This window comes from Pseudopipra pipra, chromosome W (assembly GCF_036250125.1).
Source record: "Pseudopipra pipra isolate bDixPip1 chromosome W, bDixPip1.hap1, whole genome shotgun sequence".
Lineage (NCBI taxonomy): Eukaryota > Metazoa > Chordata > Aves > Passeriformes > Pipridae > Pseudopipra > Pseudopipra pipra.
Genome location: NC_087580.1, coordinates 17,589,643 through 17,609,691, shown reverse-complemented (window position 1 = coordinate 17,609,691; position 20,049 = coordinate 17,589,643). Strand labels below are relative to the sequence as shown.

Sequence of the window (20,049 nt, the reverse complement as noted above, 5' to 3'; positions counted from 1 at the left end):
TGCTTTAAAGATCAAACCGACAAGAGCCCGTGAAAAGAAACCCGGTCAGCTGCTGCCACTGACTAAAATTTGAGGCAAGTTGGATCATTTCCAACAAGACCAACCCCCACCGCGGGGGGGACCCCGCATCCCCCCGCCCACCGCCGGGGCTCTGCCGGGAACCGCCACCGGGACACCCCCAAAACCAAATCCCCTCCCGCGGACCCCCCACGATCCCCCCCAGGGGCATTTGCGGCTCAGCTTTGGAGTCCTTCCAGCTCCAAATGTCTTCCCTGCAAAGAACCCCCTTTCCTGCAGCCCCACCCCCAAAGCAGTGCTCAGCCAATCCGAGCGCGCAGCGCTGATGACTCATCAGTTGCCAGCCAGACCCGCAGCGCCCAGCGCTCCCCGGACCCCCCCAGGGTCCCCCCTCGGCCCCAGCGCCCCCCGGGACGGGAATTTGGGCAAAGGGGAGGTGGGGGGTGCCCAGGCCGGGCCCCCCCGCGCCGTCCCGGCCGTGGCGGCTGCGGCGGGGGCCGAGTGCGGGCGGGAGCGGCCAAGAGCCCAGCGCTGCCCCATCCCGACCTGCCCCAGCTCCCACGGGAATGGGAGGAGTGGGAATAGGAGGGGAGGAGAAAGAGAAGGAGGGAGAGGAGGAGGGAGAGGGGGAGGAGGGGAAGGAGGAGGAGGAGAAAGAACGCACGTGGATGCACCGCCCGCTGTATCCGCAGCCCCCGCGTCCCGGGAGCATCGCCCCCCGCATCCCGCAGGTGACCGGGGAGGGGGAGCTCGCCCCAAATATCTTGAGGGGGATGTTTGGATCTTGCAGGACCCCAAAGCTGAGCCGCAAATGCCCCTTGGGGGGATATTGGGGATCCCCGGGAGGTGTTTTTTGGGGTCCCGGGGTGGGTTCCCGGCACAGCCCCGACGATGAGCAGGGGGATGTTGGGTCCCCGGAGCCACGTGGCGATCGCCGGATACCGGCGGGGAGTGGGGGGGACACGGGACAAACCCACCGGCTTTGGGGACCCCTGGGACAGGCGGGGGTTGGAATCTGAAACGGGGGCCCGGAGAGGGGGAACTCCCGGCAGTCTGGAGAGGAGGGGGGAGCAGCGAGGGCTGTGGGGGGAGCCGGGACCCCCGGCAGCCTGGAGAGAGGGCTGGACACCTTGGGATCGCCAGCACCCCGAAGGTGAGAGTCAGGGGAGAAGGGACCCTGGGACCCCGAAACCCCCCGACCACCCTAAAAGGGACCCCGGAGAGGGGAGCCCCCGGGACCCCCGGGACCCCCAGCAGCCCAGAGAAGGGGGATCCCCAGAATGGCAAAGTGAGGAGCCCATAAAGGAAGGACCCCTGGGATTCCCGGGATCTCCGGCAGCCCAGAGAGGGCGGGAACCCTGGAGAGGGGGTTCCCCAATACATGTGAGACCTCCAGCAGCCCACCCAGGAGGGACCCCAGAACCCCAAAGTGGATGGACCAGCGAGGGGGAACTCCACTGCTGAGAGGGTTGTTTTGGGCTGAATCTTGGTGGTTTGGAGGTGATTCCTGGTGATTCCAGGTGACTTCTAGAGATGGAGCTGGGCAGGAGGGTGTCAGAGACTGGAACAGTTAATGATTTCTGCATTCTAAGAGACTTCTGCAGGCTTTTGACTTTCTGATGGGCAACTGGGCCCATCCCCCCTCCTCCAGTGCAGAAGATGTCAAGCCCCGAAAAGAAAAGGTGGGAAGAGACCACGAACTCCGCGCCAAAAAGGGAGACAGCACCCTATGGAAACAACTCCCCGCCTTGGGGGAGCTGCAAAGGATATAGATACTGACTGGTGACTTTGGGGGTTTTGGCGGGGTTTTTCTTCTTCTTCTCCCCCCACCGCCTGCGGATCAAGACGTCGCTGGATCCAGTGGGTGGTGATTATACCACTCTCACCTTTCCTTTTTTTTCTCTTGCTCTCCCTTACTCTTACCCTGTCTTTCTCTGCCCTAGGCATTTGTTTTCCTCCTCCCCCGAAAGGTTATGACAGCACCCAAAATGTTAACATCCCTATTGATACAAAATTGTGAAAATAAATCTTGTCAATATATGTTTTCAGACACCGATTATTTAGTGTCGTTTCGCTTTAATCCACCCCAAAGGAATTATTGATAAAACCTGGGTTACCCCCCCTCTTTTCCTGGGGTGGGTTGTAACAGAGGGACCGCCAACCCAATGCACCCACACCTTGTTTTCCCTCCTAAACCAGGAAAAATTCATCCCTTTGGGAAGTCTGTCTCTAAACTCTATGGCATGAGCCTGTAAGTCTGATATATGTGTATTAGTTTGAGTTACTCTGGGCAGAAGGGAATGAGTTTACATAGAATAATTCCTTCCCAAAGCTTGGCCAGATGGAGGAGGAGGCTGCGAGGAAGAGGAAGATGCCCCAGGACCCCCAGGCAGGTGAGGAGGAAGTCAGTGCCCCTTTGCCCTGTCTTGTCCTGTATCTCCCAGCTGAGCATCGCCCCCGGCTGCAGGACAACCCCGCTGCCGCCGCCGTCCTGCCGGGGCCGGAGTTGGGGGGATGTCCTTGGCCTTCCCTCTGGGCCGGAGGCAAATCCCCTCCCTGTCCTTCTTCCCTCCTGCCCCAGGCCCCGAGCTGAGGACGGAGAGCCCGGAGGACAAATCCCCCCGGCAGAGCCTGGTGGGAGAGGCCGTTTTGAAGGGCTCCACGGCACAGGAAGGCAGCGGGGAGGGAAAGCCACGAAGGTGCCCCAGGAGGAGGGTCTCCAAAGCCAGCCCAGGATGCTCTGAGGAGGAAAGACCCACCCTGTGCCGGGAAGGCGACGAGAGCTTGAGCCAGAGCCCTGACCTGGACGTCCATGAGCAGCTTCACACTAGGAAAAAGCCCTTCAAGTGCTTGGACTGTTGGAAGAGCTTCAGCCAGAGCTCCCACCTGATCTGCCACCAGCGCATCCACACTGGAGAACGGCCCTACAGGTGCTTGGAATGCAAGAAGAGGTTTCAGACCAGCGGGAATCTCCTCCTGCATGAAAGGACACACACAGGGGAGAGGCCCTTCCTCTGCACCCACTGTGGGAAGGGCTTCATCCAGAACTCCCACCTCGTCAGCCACCGGCACATCCACAGCGGGGAGAGGCCCTACAAGTGTGGGGAGTGTGGGAAGAGCTTCAGCCAGAGCTCTGCCTTGACCTCACACCAACGGACCCACCAGTAAGGGAAGCACTAAAGGTGCCTCGACTGTGGGAAGAGCTTTGTCTGCTGCTCCAACTCCATCACCCACTGGAGGAGTGATGTCTTCCCACATTGGGAAGACACCTGGCTGGTGGTCTCCACATCCTCCTGGTTCCCCACAGGCACCTGGGTGAACACAGTGGGAGAAACATCCATGGGGTCACAAACTGACCTGGGAAATTCAGTGGGAAGAGCTGATTTGTTGAATTTAAAACAAAGACATTCAACAAAGACATCTAAAGCCCCACCATTTTACTGGGATTTGGGGTCATTTGGAGATCCAGGGGAATATTTGGGAGGATTTGTTGTTTCTGGTGGGATGTGGGGGAGATTACCCCAAAATGGGGGGTTCCCAGGCCGGGCAAACGGGGCCACATTGTCGTAGTTGTGCCAGCAGTTCATGTCCCCTGATCCTGTCTGTTCTCCAGGAACTCCCCTTGGCTGTTCCAGTGCCTGGCCTGGATCTCCCCACACGGGGTGTCCCCCCCAGGTGCCCAAATCTCTGCTGAAGTGCCTGAGCTGCTCCCAGTTGGAGATGTACCCGGGCAGGAACCTCTCCCGGTCGGGGCCGTTCACTCGGCTTTTCCCAGGACCTGGAACAGCCCTGGGTGTGCAGGGACACAGGGCAGGGGGTGCCCCCCCAGCAGCCCTCAGCCCCCACAGCAGGTTGGGAGATCAGGGGGCCACCCCGGACCCCCCTTTCCCACCCCCCTCTGCCCCACAGCTGCTGCAGCACCAGTTACTGGGTGGGGGAGTCCCCCCATCAGCCCCCCAGGGACGGACAGGGGGCTTGGGCACCTGTGCACAATCGTCACCAGAGCAAGCACACAAAGGGTTACAGAAGCAGTGGACATTCCCAGGGCGGATCTGCCCCCTCCCAGAGCCCCAGGGAACCGCTCCAGGGCTCAAGTGATGGGGGACAGGGGAGACCCATGTGGGAACCCCCTGCCCTCTGTCCCCCTGCCCACTGTCCAACACCCCTTTTCTCCCCTCTCCCACCCCTTTCCCATCATCCCCACCGTCCCCAGCTCCCCCCCAGCTCGGTTTGGGGGTGTTTCTTCCCCGTGCCCTGCTCGGTTTCACAGTCTCAGCCCCCTCCTCGCTCACTTTGGAGGTCCCAGCCCCCCTTTTCTCCCGTTCTCCCCCCTTTTCCCATTGTCCCCTGAAAGGCAGCTGTTAAATATTGGGTGCTGAAAAAGCTGCTCCATCGTGTCCATTCCAAATTAAGCCTGCATTTCTTAGGAGGGACTGGCATCCAAAGGGCAGCAAGAAGAGTCTTCTAATTCTCTTCTGCTTGATCCTCTCTGCAGCCGCCGATTTTCCCTCAAACCAGGCGGGAAAACAGGACCAGCCCTGGTGTGGTCGGGGAGCAGCGCTGACCCCAAAGGGCTGCATTTCCCCTGCCGATCGTCCTGCTCTGCCCTCCCCCGGGGCTGGCTCTGCCTGGCGCTGGCCGGACGTGCCGGGGCTCCTCACTGAGCAAAGCCCTTGCCAAAGTTGAGGGGCAAGTGCCGAGCCCGGCTGGCCTGGGAGGAAGCGACAGCAGCGCGGGCCGAGCGGGCGGGATGGGGTCCGAGCAGCGGCGGGAAGTTGCAAACTTGGCAGCCAAGAAGTTGAACTAAAGTGAAGCAGCTCCAAAAGGCCGTGGTCTTGGCGTGGGGCGGGAGGAAGGGGAGCTCCGTGACTGCGGCCGGGGCTGGTTGGGAGCGGAGCGGCCGGGGCTGCCCCCGGGGCTCGCGGGGGCCAACGGGGAACGGACAAACGGACCAACGGACCAACGGCCCCTGCGCTTCGGCAGCAGCAGCGGCAGCAGCAGCGACTGTAGCGACGCGCTCTCGCTCTGACTCTTGTTCGGGCTCTCCTTGCTCGAGCTCTTCGTCCTCCTCTCCCTCTCCCGGTGTCCCGCTGTCCCAGTGTCCCTGTGCCGGTGTCCCATTGCCGGTGTCCCTGTGCCAGTGTCCCACTCCCGCTGTCCCTGTCCCGTTCCCGGTCCCCCCTCCCCTTGCCGGCCCGGGCCATGGCCCCGGCCGTTCCCCTGTGCCGGGCGGGGCCGCCCCGTCCCCGGCCCTGGGCGGCCCGGCGCGGTCTCGCCCTCGCCCGGCTCCCGGCGCGCCGGTTGTGGCGCTGCTGGGCGCTCCTGTGGGGCTGGCTGTGGGACGGGCTCGGCCTCGCCGCCCCTTGGCTCCGCCTGGCTCGAGCCCGGCGCCTGCCGGGGCCGGCGGGGGCCGCGGGCGCCGCGGCCGCTGCCGCCTCCTCGGCGGCTTCCCCGGCCAGAGCTCCGCCGCTCGCCAGCCCGGCCGCCGGCAGCGAGCCGCCGCTGCCCGCTGCGGCTGGGGAAGCCCGGCCCGGGCCGCTTGAGGGGCGCTCGGGGGCCGTGCCGGGCCCCGGCCCCAACGCTGACGGCCACGTCTCGCCCGCACCGAAGGCCAAGGAGCCGCTGCACGAGCGCTACCGGCTGCATTCGCTGCTGGGCAGCGGCGGCTTCGGCCGCGTCTACGCGGGGACCTGCCTGGCGGACGGAGCCCCGGTGAGTGCAGCAGGAGGAGGAGGAGGAGGAGGAGGAGGAGGGCGGGACGGGAGAGCTCAACCCGCCCTTCCCCTCGGCTTGCAGGTGGCCATCAAAGCCGTGTCCCGGGATGGCATCCGGCGCTGGGGCGAGCTGGTGAGCGAGCGGGGCCAGCGGCAGAAAGCGGGGCGGGACGGGCGGGGACGAGCCGAGGCCCGGCAGGGTGGAAGCCGCCGGGACACCTGGAGGGAGAGTGGGCGTGGGCTCGGTGGGGGACGGGGAGCATCCAGGGCTGGCCGAGGGGGAGCAGGCAGACAGGCACGGCATCAGCCCCACTGACGACCCCGTGGTCCCCCCGCAGCCTGACGGCACCCGGGCCCCCCTGGAGATCGTGCTGCTGGACAAGGTGTCCAATGGCTTCCCTGGGGTCATCCAGCTCCTGGAGTGGTTCGAGCTCCCCAACGGGTTCCTGTTGGTGATGGAGCATCCGGAGCCGTCTCAGGACCTCTCTCGCTTACTGAGGGCGTGGGGGTTCCTGCCGGAGGAGATGGCGTGGGGGCTGTTCCGCCAGGTGCTGCAGGCCGTGCGGCACTGCACCAGCTGCGGCGTCCTGCACCGGGACATCAAGCCCCAGAACATCCTCCTCCACCTGGCCAGCGGCGAGGCCAAGCTCCTGGACTTTGGATGTGGCACCTTCCTTAAGGACACGGTCTACACCCAGTTTGCAGGTGAGCCCACAGCCGGGGGATGCTCCTGGTGCCGGGCATCGCATGGCCATGCCCAGGTGTGGCAGTGGAGATTGCCCCTTTGGCCGAGGGGGAACAGGATTAGTTCTTCAGCCAAGTTGCTTTTGGATGGGGCTGGGGGGTTACAGTGAGACAGGCCCCGGCCTTGGCGACAGCCTGTGCCACCCACCCTGTCCCGGGCTGGGTCTGGGGCAGGGGGGAGCCAGCCTGACCAAAACCCCCATGAGGGTAGCAGAGAAGGGGGTCAGAACTGTGCACCAGCTGGCTTGGTGTGCAGGCGAGGAAGGGCTTGGGCTGCTCCGCTCGCCTTGTTTGCCTTGGCTTATGATGAATTGTTGAGGCAGTGCAGTGGGGCGGGGAGAAGGCACGGCTTTTCCCCACCACTGGGTGGGTTTTTCCCTTGCATGAAATGGTTGGGCCTTGCCAGGGCTTCCGCTGCCCTCTTGGACACCAGTGGCTTCTTCTCCAACCCAGAGTTTGTAACCAAGAGTCAGGGGCCGGCGAGAAGGCAGTGGGTCACAGCGTGTGCCACTGGGGCAGGCCCCACATTGCCAGGGCTGCTGGGGTGAGGCTCTGGGAGCAGGCAGCATCCACCTGATGAACTGCGTCTGTATTCCATAGGAACACTGTCATACAGCCCGCCAGAGTGGATCTACCTCAAGCGCTACCACGGCGAGGAGGCGACCATCTGGTCCCTGGGCATCCTGCTCTACCAGATGGTCTGCGGGAAGCACCCTTTCCGCAAAGGCCCCAACACCATCTGGGCCCAGCTCCCGTTCCCAGCACGGGTCTCTCCAGGTGGATACCAATCTTTGTGGCACGGGGGGAATAACGGTGTTGGGAGAGGGCAGCGGGCTCACGAGGACGCCGCTCTTGAAGCTGTTTGTGTCCCATGGGTGGCTGGAGGAGGTGGCCTGTGTCCTGCCATCCTGCTCTCCTCCAAAAGGGAGAATCGATGGAGAAGTTTGGGCACAGCTCTGAGCACAGCCAGCACAGCCTGGGCACGTGGACAGTGGGACAGAGGGGACAGGATCCTTCTCCAACTGACCGGCCATTTTCCCCCCAGGCTGCCAGCACCTTATCAGGTGGTGTTTGTCCATCCGCCCCTCGGACAGGCCAGCACTGGAAGACCTGTTGTGCCATCCTTGGGTGCAGGGCATTCCCCTGCCCTAGAAGACGGGAGAGATCCACGTGCTCCCTTTGATCCAGGGGCCTGGCAGGTAACACCTCCACACATCTCTTGGCAATAAGAACCAAAGGAAACCAGACTTTTTTGTCAGCCTGTAGCACTGGGGGGGGGTCATCCCACGGGAACACGCCCCTCTTTGTGCTGGAGCTGGGCTGCAGACCCGGTCTCCCAAGTGCTGGTGGCCACCATCCAACCTGGTTTTGCTCGTCCCGCTTCACAGACAGCTGGGCCCTCGGCAGAACGCTGACAGCCTGGTCTGGCCCCCAGGGAAGGAGAAGGGGCCTCTGCAGAAGCTGTGCCGGGTGGGCCTGCTGCTGGAGACATCGAGGACGACGTCAGGGATGACAAGCTCTCAGTTGACCTGGACGCCGGCGAGCTGAAGAGGATGGACTTTGATTCTGGCCCCTTCCTCCAAGCCGTGCTCCACACGCCGTTTGCAGATGAGTCCACACCCAGGGGGTGCTCCCGGACACGGGCATTGCTCAGCCTGGCTGGGCACCGAAGGTTCCCCCTTTGCTGATGGGGAACCTGAGGAATTCTTCAGCCGGCTGCCAAGCTGCTTCTTGGCAGGAGGGCGGGCGGGTGCTCTGGGCTGGCTGTGAAAGGGGAGCCCGGCTCTGCCCCCAGCCTCTGCCACTGCCCCTTTGCTGGGCGGGGCTGGGGCAGGGGCAGCCAGCCTGCCAAAAACAAACCCCCGTGGGGGGAGCAAAGGCAGGGCTGCAGAACACCAGCTGCTTTGGGCTGCAGGCCAGGAAAGGCTTGGGCTGCCTTGGCTTAGGAGCCTTTCTTTGGGCCAGTGCTGCAGGGCAGGGAGAAGGCCTGGGTTTTCCTCAGCTGGAGGAGGGGGGGTTTTCCTTTGGCCTGCAGGGCTTGGGCCTTCCTCAGAACCCTGACAGAAGGTTAACATTTTACCTTTTTTTCTTGTTTCCACTTTTGGTTTGTAATCTCTGTTCATGAATTTGTTGTTTGTTTTCCAGGGAAGAGTTGGAGCTGGTGCCCAGTCCGGGTTGGGAAGGGCTGGGACCATCCCTGGAGAGGATCTGACGTCCCCTCTGAGAAGGCTGAGGACATCCTTTGGGACACGCTCTTCTTGCGGCAGCAGATCTTGGGAGGTAGATGCTCATCTTGCCCATCTTGTCAGCAGCAGTGGGATAATGGCTTTGGGGAGATGGCAGCAGGCACATGAACATCCCGCTCTTGCAGCTGCTGAGGAGGTTGATCTCCTGGGCTTGGCTGGAGGAGGTGGCACCTGTGTTGAGTAATTGCTGAAATTCAGTCGATCTGGGATGACCCCAAATGACAGTTTAGTTTTCAGCTTGCTCGAGCTGTATCTCAGCTGTTCTCTGAACACTTCTCTCCCCCACCTGCCTAGTACTTCCCAACTGCTCCCTCCTGTCCCTGCAATGAGTTCCCAGCTCCTCATGGTCTCCATCAAACCACTGAGAGAAGAAATAGAAACTCACAGTCCCCCGGAGTGCCCAAATGAGGAACAATGTAATCCTGGAGAAGTCCTAGAGAATTAGATAAGGGATGTCCCAAACCAGCAGGATGCAAACTAAGCTCTGGGTACCCAGATAATGAAAGAACAAACTTTATTTTTGGTGGTGAAACACAATGGTGCTGTGCTGCTCAAGAACTGAGGTCAGGATGACAGAGAAGGCCCGGAAGGCCCAGAAAAGGACTTCCAATAGGGGTGTGGCTGTGTAAAGCAAAGTACTGAATCTGTATTAAGTAAGCCAGACTATTGAATGCACATGTAAACAGTGTGTGTAATAAACAGCCCTGTCTGTCCTTTGGCACGGTGCATTAGAGGAGCTCTCCTCTGAACGCCCAGCATGCTGAATAAAGAAGAATGCTCTTTTTAACATCTCCAAATTGGGGTGAAGAAGTTTGTTTCTGCTGCTTTTCAGTGTCATTTTTGGCCCCCAGACAGGACACCTCTGCCTGATCTCCCGCGGATCCGAGGGATCTCTGGATCTTCACGCCAGCACCAGGACTTTGCTGCAGAAGAGCACAGATCCCCAGCCCAGTCTGGGACACAGGTAAGATCCCAGTGGATAACAAGGCATTCTTTTGGGGAATCCTGCCCATGTCAAACGTATGGATCTTTCAGTGCACTGGGGGGTTCTTTGGTATTTTGGGAATCCTGCTCATCTGAGACCTGTGGATCTTCCAGCACTTTGGGTGGGTCCTTTGTTATTCTAGAATTTGGTCTCTGGCTTTGTTTTATCCATCACTATTGTTCTGTACTTGTATTTGTTTCTGTATTGTACCATTTTGGGTCTACTGTTTAGAGCTGGGAAGTGGGCAATCTGAAGGGGGAATTTGGAAGAAGTCCCCCCTTGGTTGCATTTTGCAATATTGGATGAAGATTGGCGGCCCCCCCGGAGGAACAGCTCCCAGGGAGAATTTAATGGAGTGTTGGAATCAATGGGTGGCTGTTCTGGAACACTGAATTAGAATCCATTGTTCCAGTTGATGCTGTTTGAGAAGGGGAACAGAAGTGGAAGGAGGTTATGTCTGGTGCTGTGTTTTTCCCTTTGCAGAACCTGTGAAAGGGCAGAAAGATTGTGGTGTGAATGCAGCGCCCTCAGAGCCCTTGGTGTGAGCCCGGAAAGGAAAATCAAGCTGAGGGACAAGATCAGTCTAATTTGGGGACATTGTTGGAGGTTGGAGTTGCAGTTCTGGAAGAAATCCCTGAGGAAATGGTGCCCCCGGGGAGAGGAAGAGGATAAGAGCATGGGCAGCCTGCTTCAAACATCCCCCCAGGAGACTTGGGATCAGTCCCTGTGCATCCTGTAAGAAAGATGGACACTGGAAATGGGATTGTCCGCAACTGAAACTTCAGAACCCTCCGAACCCTCTCGTGGCATCACTGAAGACGACTGAGGGGGCACCAGAGGATTCTTCCCCATCAGAACATCTGGTTCCAGCCAAGCTAAGCACAATTGTTTGTGGCTGTGGGAACTTGTTCCTCTGTGTTAAATCCAGGGAAATGAAACTCAAGGGACAATTCTAGAACAATTGTCTGGTGTGCCAGGGAATTGGGAAACTGGGCCATTTTTAATGCTGTGGCTTTGAAATTGGGAAAACAGTGGTTGGCTCCCCAGTTTTTGTATTTCCCCAATTCCCCAAAGCCTCTGCTTGGGAGAGATCTCTTGGCAAAATGAAATGCCACAATCCAATTGAAAAATGGTCCAATATAGGTTATTATTGCAGAGCCTAATTCTGTGGAAGTTTCTAGTTTTGCATGAGAGTCTCCCAAAGCAGAAGTAATCCATCTGCCACCATCACTTGGGGATGCAGTGGTTCCAACAGGATGGGCTGGAGAGGTGCCTCCATGATCCAAGAGAGCAGAACCCGTGAGAATTCCAGAGAAACCTGGAGTGGGGTTGGTGAGGCCAAAGCAATGTCCTTTGCAAATAGAAAGTTGTAAGGGATTCTCACCCTTTGTAGAACAATTGATGAAATTTTGCTTGTGAAAAGAATGTGAATCTAAATGGAATGCTCCAGTTTTGCCAGTCAAGCAGGCAAATGGAAGGCTATGCCAGTTAGTCCAAGACCTTAGAGCTGTAAAGAACAGAGTAGAAGATATACAAGCAGTCATAGTGAATCCTTACACTTTGCTAACTCCCCTAAATGAAAGTTTAATATGTTTCACAGGATTAGATTGGAAAGCTGCCTTTTTGTGTCTCCCTTTGAGTTGGGAAAGTCAAGAGCTTTTTGCTTTCCAATGGGAAAATGCAAAGCCGGGGAGGAAAACCCATCTGACTTTGGTGGTCCTCTTGCAGGGGTTTAAAAATAGCCCCCCAATATCTGGAACTCAATTGGCAAAGGGACTGGAGGAATGGAGAAGTCCAAACCCACCCTCTTGGAGCCTTATTGCAGTGTGGGGATGATCTTTTGATGCCACTGATGCTGAGCAGCAACGTTGGGGTCAGACTGTGGCCCTGTGGAATTTCCTTGGGCTGAGTGGATATGGGGTATCCCAAACACAAAGTGCAAGTAGTCCAGAGCCCAGGAGCCTCCGTGGGCTTTGGAATTCTCCAAGGACAAGGGAGGCTGGGCCAGGAAGGAAAGAAGCAACCTGTCAACTGCCCCAGCCCCAGCAAAGGAAGCCCAGAGCGGGATTGCTTCCAGACTAGAGGAGAAGTGTATTGGCAGAGCTGACTTAGGAGACAGCCCCTTGGAAAGTCCTGGTTGGGAATTGTTTCCCAGTGGGGGCAGCTTTGTCCGGCATGGAAAACAATTCTCTGGATGCACAGAACTCCCCACCACCAGGGCAGAGATCCTGACAGAGATCCTTCTCCCAGTAGAAGAAAATGAGTCTAGTGCTAAGGATTGTCAACTCCTTGAAACCGTAGAGCAAACTTTGCTCCAGGAGGCTGGGCAGTTCCCCCAAGTGGGCAAATAATAGTCCCTGAGCCAATCTCCTGTGACCTGGTGGATGGGGAACATGAGGGGATTCCTTGGAGTGAAGCAAATTATTGAAACATTTGCACAAGTGGGTTCTTGGTCCAAAACTGACCCCAGTTGTACAAGCAGTGAGTCAGCAGTGTGGTGTGTGGAAGAGAAATAATCCAAACCCTGCCACTGGAGTGGGAACAGGTGATGGAAAATGCAGAAATGCTGCAGGTGAATGTTGGCAGATGGATGTGACTGAATTGCCCAGAAAAGGGGGGTGTAAAGATCTCCTGGTCTTGGGGGATACCTTCTCTGGGTGGCCAGAGGCTGTTCCTTGTTGCACTAAGCAGGTTGGGAAAGAGACTGCAATCCTGTTCAGTGCAATCCTCCCTGTATTTGGGATGCCTTTGGGAATGTCATCAGACAGAGGTTCCCACTTGACTGCAGAAACAAAATGCTTCACTCTTGTTTTGCTCTTCTGACAACAGTTCAAACACTGTTGACGTGGGAGGAAAATTTACATGTCTTTTTAGTGCCAAAGGTGATCCAAGTGTTGCCCACAAGTGTCTGTATTAAGTAAGCAAGACTCTGTAAGGAATCTGGAAACTGTGTGTGTAATGTAAAGCCCTGTGTGGCTGTCACTGAAGTGCTGAGGCTGAACAACAGCCCCTGAGCCAAAGCTGAGCTCTAGATGAACCTTCCAACCTAATGGGCTGTGTCTCCATGTATCTGCTCCTGAGCTAAAACTGGGTCTATTTGTTGGTACAAATGTGGTGGGATGGGACTCCACCTGTGTATCTGCTCCTGAACCAAACAGGTGTGCTTCTTAGGAAGATCTGTTAGTCTGGGCTCATCAGTGAATCCTGTTTGTATCTGTTCCTTAACAAAAGATGTCTGATTGTGAGCAAAATCTGATCTTTCTGTATCTGGAGAGTGGTGGAGGCCATGGCAGTCGATGTCTGGCCTTGTTTGGCAGTGGCTGGTGCAGGGGGAGCCTTGGTTTGGGAGAAGTAGAACATTGCTCCCAAGATTCTGCTCTGGCCAAATAAGGAACAACAGAATCTTAGAGAAGTCCTGGAGAATTGGATCAGGGCTGGAACTCAAGCAAACAGGATGTGAGCTGAGCTCTGGGGACCCAGAGAAGATCAAACCAAACATGACGGTCTCTGTGGGGAAAAGCAGTGATGCTGAGAACCGAGGTCAAGAAGCAGACACCTGAGCTTTGGGGGGCACCAGATGCCAAAAAACCCACCAGAGACCCCCAGAGAAGACCCCAAATGACCAAGTAGGGACTTGCAATAGGGGTGTGACTGTGTAAAGCACAGTAATGGACATGTGTTCAGTAAGGGGGAATATCCAATGCCTCTGGAATCAGTGGGTGTAATCCCAAGCCCTGCCTGTGTCCCTGAGCAGGCTGGATTAGAAGAACTCTCCTGCAGGCGTCCAGCACGCTGCCCTAAAGAATGCCTGCTTCTTAACACCTCCCAGCTGGGGTTAAGGACTTGCTTTCTGCTGCTTTGGGGCACCATTTCTGGCCCCAGATGGGACCCTCTGCCTGATCTCCCGTGGATCCGAGGGATCTCTGGATCTTCACGCCGGCCCCAGGACTTTCCTGGAGAAGACCACAGATCCCCGGACTGGTCTGGGATGGGGGAAGATCCCACTGGCTAATAAGGCATTCTTTTGGGGAATCCTGTCCCTCTAAGACGTGTGGATCTTCCAGCTCTTTGGGTGGGTTATTTGGTGTTCCCCCATTTGGTCTCTGGCTTTGTTTTCTCCACTGATCCTTGTTTTGTGTTTGTATTTGTTTCTGCACTGTAACATTTGCACAAGTGGGTTCTTGGTCCAAAACTGACTCCAGCTGTACAAGCAGTGAGTCAGCAGTGTGGTGTGTGGTAGAGAAATAATCCAAACCCTGCCACTGGAGTGGGAACAGGTGATGGAAAATGTAGAAATGCTGCAGGTGAATGTTGGCAGATGGATGTGACTGAATTGCCCAGAAAAGGAGGGTGTAAAGATCTCCTGGTCTTGGGGGATACCTTCTCTGGGTGGCCAGAGGCTGTTCCTTGTCACACCAACCGGGCTGGGGAAGTGAGTGGAATACTGTTGAATCCAAGAATCCCTGGATTCGAGGTACATTTGGGAATGTCATCAGACAGAGGTGCCCACTTGATTGTAGAAGTGGTACAACAAGTCAAATCAGGGATGCATTATTGCAGAATTCCAAAGGCCAGAGCCCCTTGGGTAATTGAGAGGTTGTCTGAGAAGAAACCAAATGCTTAAGTCTGCTTTGGCTCTCCTGACAATAGTTAATTGGGTCTTGACTTGGGAGCAAAATTTACATCTCCTTTTAGTCTCAAACGTGACCCAAGTGTTGCCTCCAAGGGATTGCTGGGTGTGCACTCCTTTACCTGAAAAGACAAGGAAGCCATTCACCATTTCTGCCTTCCCTGTTCTGGCAGAAATGATTCCTGGTCACTGGGTGAGCACTTGTGTTCCCCAAAAAGTAGACCCAGCAGTCAGTGTGCAAGTACCCCCCACCACCTCTGACAATCCTGCCTGTGTCCAAAGCTGTGACCCCCACTAAAGGAACAGGACAAGTGGATTGTGTTAATGAGAGGGGCCCGTTTGTGGGAAATCACCCCCAATGTCCTCAAACCCTTCCTGCTGGGGAAATGACTGATCCTTGGCCGGTCCCCAAAGGAACGGGGTGGGATTGGTGTGTGGAAATAACACCTGGGAAGGGTTGCCCCAAAGCTGGAAGGGCATTTGTATTTCAGCTTGCATCAGGATTCAGTGCTGTAGCTGTTCTAATGCCTTGAGCTGTAAAATGAAATAAAGCTCCTAAGACACTCTATCCCTTCAGGAGCTTAGTCTGAAAAAAGGGGGATTTGATGTGGGATATAGAAGACTGCTCCCAACATTTCTCTATGGCCAATCTTGGAGAGGTCCTGGAGAACTGGATCAGGGATGTAACTAAGCAAACAGGATGGAAGCTGAGCTCTGTGGGCCCAGAGAAGATCAAACCCAAACGTTCCAGTCTTTGTGGTGAAAGGTAATGACACTGTGTCTGCTCAGAAACGAGGGCAAGAAGTGGACACCTCAACTTTGGGGGGCACCAGATACCAAAAAACCCACCAGAGAGCCCTGAAGGAGACCCCAAAGGACCAACTAAGGACTTGCAATAGGGGGGCTGACTGTGTAAAGCAAAGTAACATCTATGTCTTAAGTAAGGGAGAATATCTAATGAATCTGGAAACTGTGTGTGTCGTGTAAAGCCCTGTGTGGCTGTCACTGAAGTGCTGAGGCTGAACAACAGGCCCTGAGCCAAAGCTGAGCTCTAGATGAACCTTCCAACCTAACAGTCTGTTTATCCCTGTATTTGCTCCTTAGCTAAAACTGTGTATGTTTGTTGGTCAAAGATGTAGTGTGGAAAGACTCCCCGTGTACCTGCCCCTGAACAAAATAAATGTGCTTATTAGTGAGATCTGTGAGTCTCAGCTCATTAGTGAATGATATTTGAATGTGTTCCTTAATCAAATCTTATGTCTGATTGTGAGCAAAATGTGATCTTTATCTTCCTGTGTTTAGAGAGTGGTCAAGGCCCTGGCAGTGGATGTGTGGCCTTGTTTGGCAGCAGATGGGGCAGGTTGACTGCCTGGGTTTTCCCCTTAAGCCCTGGCCAGGCTGTGGGTGGAACCCAGGAGGAGAAGGGAGCCAGATGGTTTTGCACACTCGTAGCTCTGTGAGCTTGTTTCTGCAAGGCCAGAAAAGCTGGACCCCCTCCCAGCACAGATGGAGCCCTCCCCTACGAGTGGACGCCCTGGGTGGGATTCCCCGTGCCCGGGAGGGGTTCTCCAACCCTTGGTTGCGACCGGGGCTCCCCCGCTGCCGGGCGGGCCTGGCTGAGGGGAACAGATGAGGGCAACTGGGCAGGGAGCTTTTCTACTCACTCCAGGCACTCTTGGTAGGAACGATGAGGTGCGTTACTGAGCTCAGCCTTTTGTCATTCTTTGCTGCTTTGCACTGCAGGAAAATTACACACTTGTTCTCCACAGTTGGTGTCGGTGTCTCTTGTGCTGACCCTCGTCGCGGGCAAAAGAGTTCCCTGGGGCCCTGCAGTGTCACAATGGTCCCCTGATTCCATGGGACAACATTCCTAATTCACTGTCTAGACTGGAGGAAAATCCCAGGAAGAGCCGTGGTTTGTTAGGACTTGCTTTATCTGAATAAGCCCCGGGGGGCTTTTGGTGCTGAGTCCTTGAACCTCAGGTACTGAGGGGAGATTGCACAAACCTGTCCAGAAGTGAAAGTCAGAAGGAGAACCCAAAGTATCTCAGAGCATTAATGGATCCCACTGAGGGCCATTCCCAAGACAGGCTCCTCATGGACTGGTTGGAGGAGAGGATTGGAGGCCATGATTGCACAAAGCTCTCAAAGGCTCAGTTTCCAAAGGAAATCCCAAAGCTCCTTAAAAACCCTGGAGGACCTACTGACAAAGCCTCTCCAGGGACTAATTAAAGCAGAGAATTGGAGACCATGATTGATCAAACCTCTCCTAGACTCAGAGTCAAAAGGAAAGGCAAAGGACCTGAATAAACCTTTAGTCCCTTCAAGCATTAACGAGCCCCATTGAGGGCCCTTCCTGACCAAGCCTCTTCAGGGACTCATTAGAGCAGAGAACTGGAGGTCAGGGTTGCACAAACTTCTGCGAGATTCCAAAGCAAAAGCCAAAGGCCTTGGAAAACCCTGCAGTCCCTTGAAGCCTTCAGGAGCCCCCCAAGGGCCATTCCTGACAAAGCCTCCCCAGGGACTCTCCAGCAGATCCTTGGGGGCCGTGAGTGCAGGGAGGCAAAGGCTCTGTGCAGGCAGCTGAGATGTTGAGCACAGCCTGGCTTGGTTGGAGGCAGCAGAAAGGCCCAGCCCTGACCCCCAGCCCGGGGAAGGCAGATCCTGTCCCTCCCGCCTGGCTCAGGGCTCTGCCGGGGGCACTGCCTTGGGGGGGTGACGCTGAGGGAAGGACAAGGGGGTGCCAGTGCCCAGCCTGCCCGGGCCCTTTGCTGTGCCCTGCCAGCAGCAGCCTCCCCGTGCTGTGCCCAGGCTGCTCCTTTCAGCTGCGGGCACAGACAGGGCCCAGCTGTGCCTGCTGCTGTCCCATCCTGCGCTCAGCACGAGGGACGGGGCAGCCCAAAGAGAAGCCCCGTTGCTGGAGGGAGCCCAGGCCCTCAGGCACAGGGGATCTCCCAGGGCCTGTGCCAGCCAGGGGCCTTGTGCTGGGCTGTCACAGGCCAGGGCAGGGGCAGCTGGAGAGCCCCTGGCCCAGCCCTGAGTCACGGGCTGAGCCATCAGCTCCTGCAGAGAGAAGGGACCTCACAGGCCCTTCCCCAGATTGAGGGCAGAAATGTTCCTCACAGGAACTGCTGTGTTTATCCTGCTGCATTTGACAGCTGCACTTCTGCCTCTCTCTCACTTGGGCCTTCAAAGAGCTCTCCAAGGAAAAACTTCATTGAGTCCCAGAATACCAGAGGCTGGCAGAGCCCCCTGAGCAGCCCTGCCCTGGCTGTGGCTGGGCTGCAGTTCCCTTTGCCCAGAGCAGCCCCTGTCCTGCTGGGTTGGTGCTCGTGGCTGCAGCGCTGTTGGTCCCAGCCCAAGGCTTTGGCTGTCCCTGGGCAGTGCTGGCCCCGCAGGAAGCGTCTCTGCAACCACCCCCACCCAATGGGCTCTGCTGGGCAAGTGTTTCACAGGGGACATGGCTGGGACGGCTGGGCTGGACTGACCCAAGGGATATTCCATTCCATGGGATGGCATGATCAGCAATACACTGAGAGAAAGGAAGGCAGAAAGGAAGGTGGGCAGGGGGCAGACGTGGATGTCCTTCATTAATACATTTGTCTTCCAAGGAAACCTCTCCATGGACTGAATTCTTGCCTCCCAGGGGTTTTCTTGGTTTCTGCACGTGGCCTTTGCTTTTTGCTTTCCTCTCTCCAGTTAATCTCCCTTTCTGTTGACCAAGGATTTCTTCACCTGCTTTTCTCCTCTTGTCTGACTGAGGAGGGAAAGTGAGAGAGCAACTTGGCTGTCCCTGGATGGCCAGACAGGTTTAACCACAGTCACCTTGCCCAAAGCTTCTCTTCTAGGTACCCCCAGAAATGTCAGGTGTCCACACCTGAGCTTGGTTATGCCCTGCTCACCCCCTGCCCCAGGGCGGTCAAGTGCAGAACCCACGTGGATCTCTGCAGTGACAGGGGGATGCCAGGAATTATCAGGGTTGGAGGCTGAAGTGAGTTGAACAGGGGACAATTGGGAAAAGCCCCCCATGGGGACTGGCCCAGAGCATGCGCAGTCCCTCAGCACCTTCCCGGCCACAGCTCCTCATTGGCTGCCCGTCCGCTCGGGGTCCCATTGGCTGGCTATTGGCTACACTTGGCTCCATCGCACTCTCCCATTGGCTGGCCCTTTGCGCCACCACGCAGCTTCCCCATTGGCTGCCTCTGGGCAGCTCCCCATTGGCTGCTCCCTGGCAACAGGGCTGCTCTCTTAGCAACAGCACCGACCCTTCAACCTGCACTTTAATTCAACTGGACCAGTTCCAGGGCAACTCCACATCCTCCCCATCCACCGCAGCTTCACATTTTCCCTTAGCAGTAGCAGTGGAACATTGGCCCAACAGCAACTTCACCTTTTCCCTTAGCAGAGTTCCAAAGCCTTGGTGCCACAGCCGGGCTGCTGCAGGAGCCGAGCTCCTTGCAAAAGCCCCAGGAGGCACCCAGCAGGCCAGCAGAGGCAGGCAGAGGAGCAAACAAGAGAAAAACTTGTGACAATCAAAAAATGGGAGAAGGTGTGCCCGGCGGATCTCGCTTGGAGACCGGGGAACCAGCCAAGGGACACTCGGGGCCCATCTCGGTGCCAGGAGACCTTTGCTTGGATCCTGGTGAACGGGCCAGGGGGCATCCAGGGGTCCCACGGCGAGGGGATTTAAGGCCGTGCCCGGGGACTGTGGGGAGCTGTTGCAGGACTGCTGCGGGAGCTGCTGCCACCCCCTTCCCCTGCGGGTTGGGTTCGTTCCTCGGAGGCTACAAGGCGACCAGGGCAGAAGCCCAGCAGAGATCTACCAGCTTGCAAGGCAGCGGCACTTCCTGGTGCTGCTAACTCCTGTCCTGTGCTTTTAACAGTTCCCCTTAGCTTGTCCCACTGCCCTATCTCCCTTCTTTCTCTCTGCTCTTTTGTGTTCCAAAACAAAGTTGAATTCTCGTTTTGGGATCCAGCATCTGGCCTCGTTTGTGCCTTAACCTGGCTTATGGGAGTGTTTTAGAACCTGGTTCCCCTCTGCATCGAAGCGGATCGGAACAGCTGGGGTCCCCAAATGGAGAAGGAGGGGGGTGGGACCCACAAAACTGAGAGAAAGGGGGAGGTAGGACTCCCAGATTTAGTGGGAGCAACTGGGGCAGCTGGAGTTTGGGGGTCTGACGGGAAAGGGGTGGGAGAGGGGGGAAAAGGGACGCTTTGCATCGTCAAAGTGAGTGAGAAGGGGCTGAGACCTTGAACTGAGCAGGGTGGGGGAGGGGGCCACCCCCAAACCGAGCTGTGGGGGGAGCAGGGGATTGCAGGGAGGGTGAGAAACAGGTGGGACAGTGAGGGAAAGGGTGAGACAGGGCGTAGGGGGTCCCATGGGGGTCCTGTAGCAGGATGCTCTGCCTGGAATGGGGTAAAACAACTCCAACAAGGCCCTGTTTGCAAAACCCCCGGCAGGAAATGAAGAAGGGGAGTCACGCTGCTTTTGGGTTGAATAATGCTGAAACCAGCCTGACTCCTCAATTCCAAAGGGAAACATCCTGAGAGAGAGGGGAAGATGTGGCAGAGCTGGGAAAATCCCCGGGCAAAGGAACAAACAGGTGACACCCCTGAGAACTTCTCCAAGGCTGCTGGGCTGGCACAGCCTGGACACACCTGACTGACAGTCCAGCACTTTATACGAGAAAAGCCCCAGCTTTTAAGGGCAGG

General features: G+C 56.9%; 1 protein-coding gene and 1 long non-coding RNA gene across 2 annotated transcripts in view; both read left to right on the top strand.

The window, feature by feature from the left end:
* Nucleotides 1–8,906, top strand: part of LOC135404888 (uncharacterized) — a 41,793-nt gene extending 32,887 nt beyond the window's left edge. The window contains exons 3-7 of the mRNA XM_064639615.1: nucleotides 5,029–5,730; nucleotides 5,815–5,865; nucleotides 6,071–6,437; nucleotides 7,077–7,675; nucleotides 7,869–8,906. Coding sequence (XP_064495685.1) covers nucleotides 5,029–5,730; nucleotides 5,815–5,865; nucleotides 6,071–6,437; nucleotides 7,077–7,675; nucleotides 7,869–8,024 — 1,875 coding nt within the window. The 3' untranslated portion in view covers nucleotides 8,025–8,906. The remainder of the gene's footprint in view (nucleotides 1–5,028; nucleotides 5,731–5,814; nucleotides 5,866–6,070; nucleotides 6,438–7,076; nucleotides 7,676–7,868) is intronic.
* Nucleotides 8,907–8,959: 53 nt separating this feature from the next.
* Nucleotides 8,960–15,533, top strand: LOC135406472 (uncharacterized). Its single transcript, XR_010426274.1, has 2 exons — nucleotides 8,960–9,686; nucleotides 10,191–15,533. It is a non-coding gene; the product is annotated as an uncharacterized LOC135406472 (long non-coding RNA).
* Nucleotides 15,534–20,049: the final 4,516 nt, after the last annotated feature.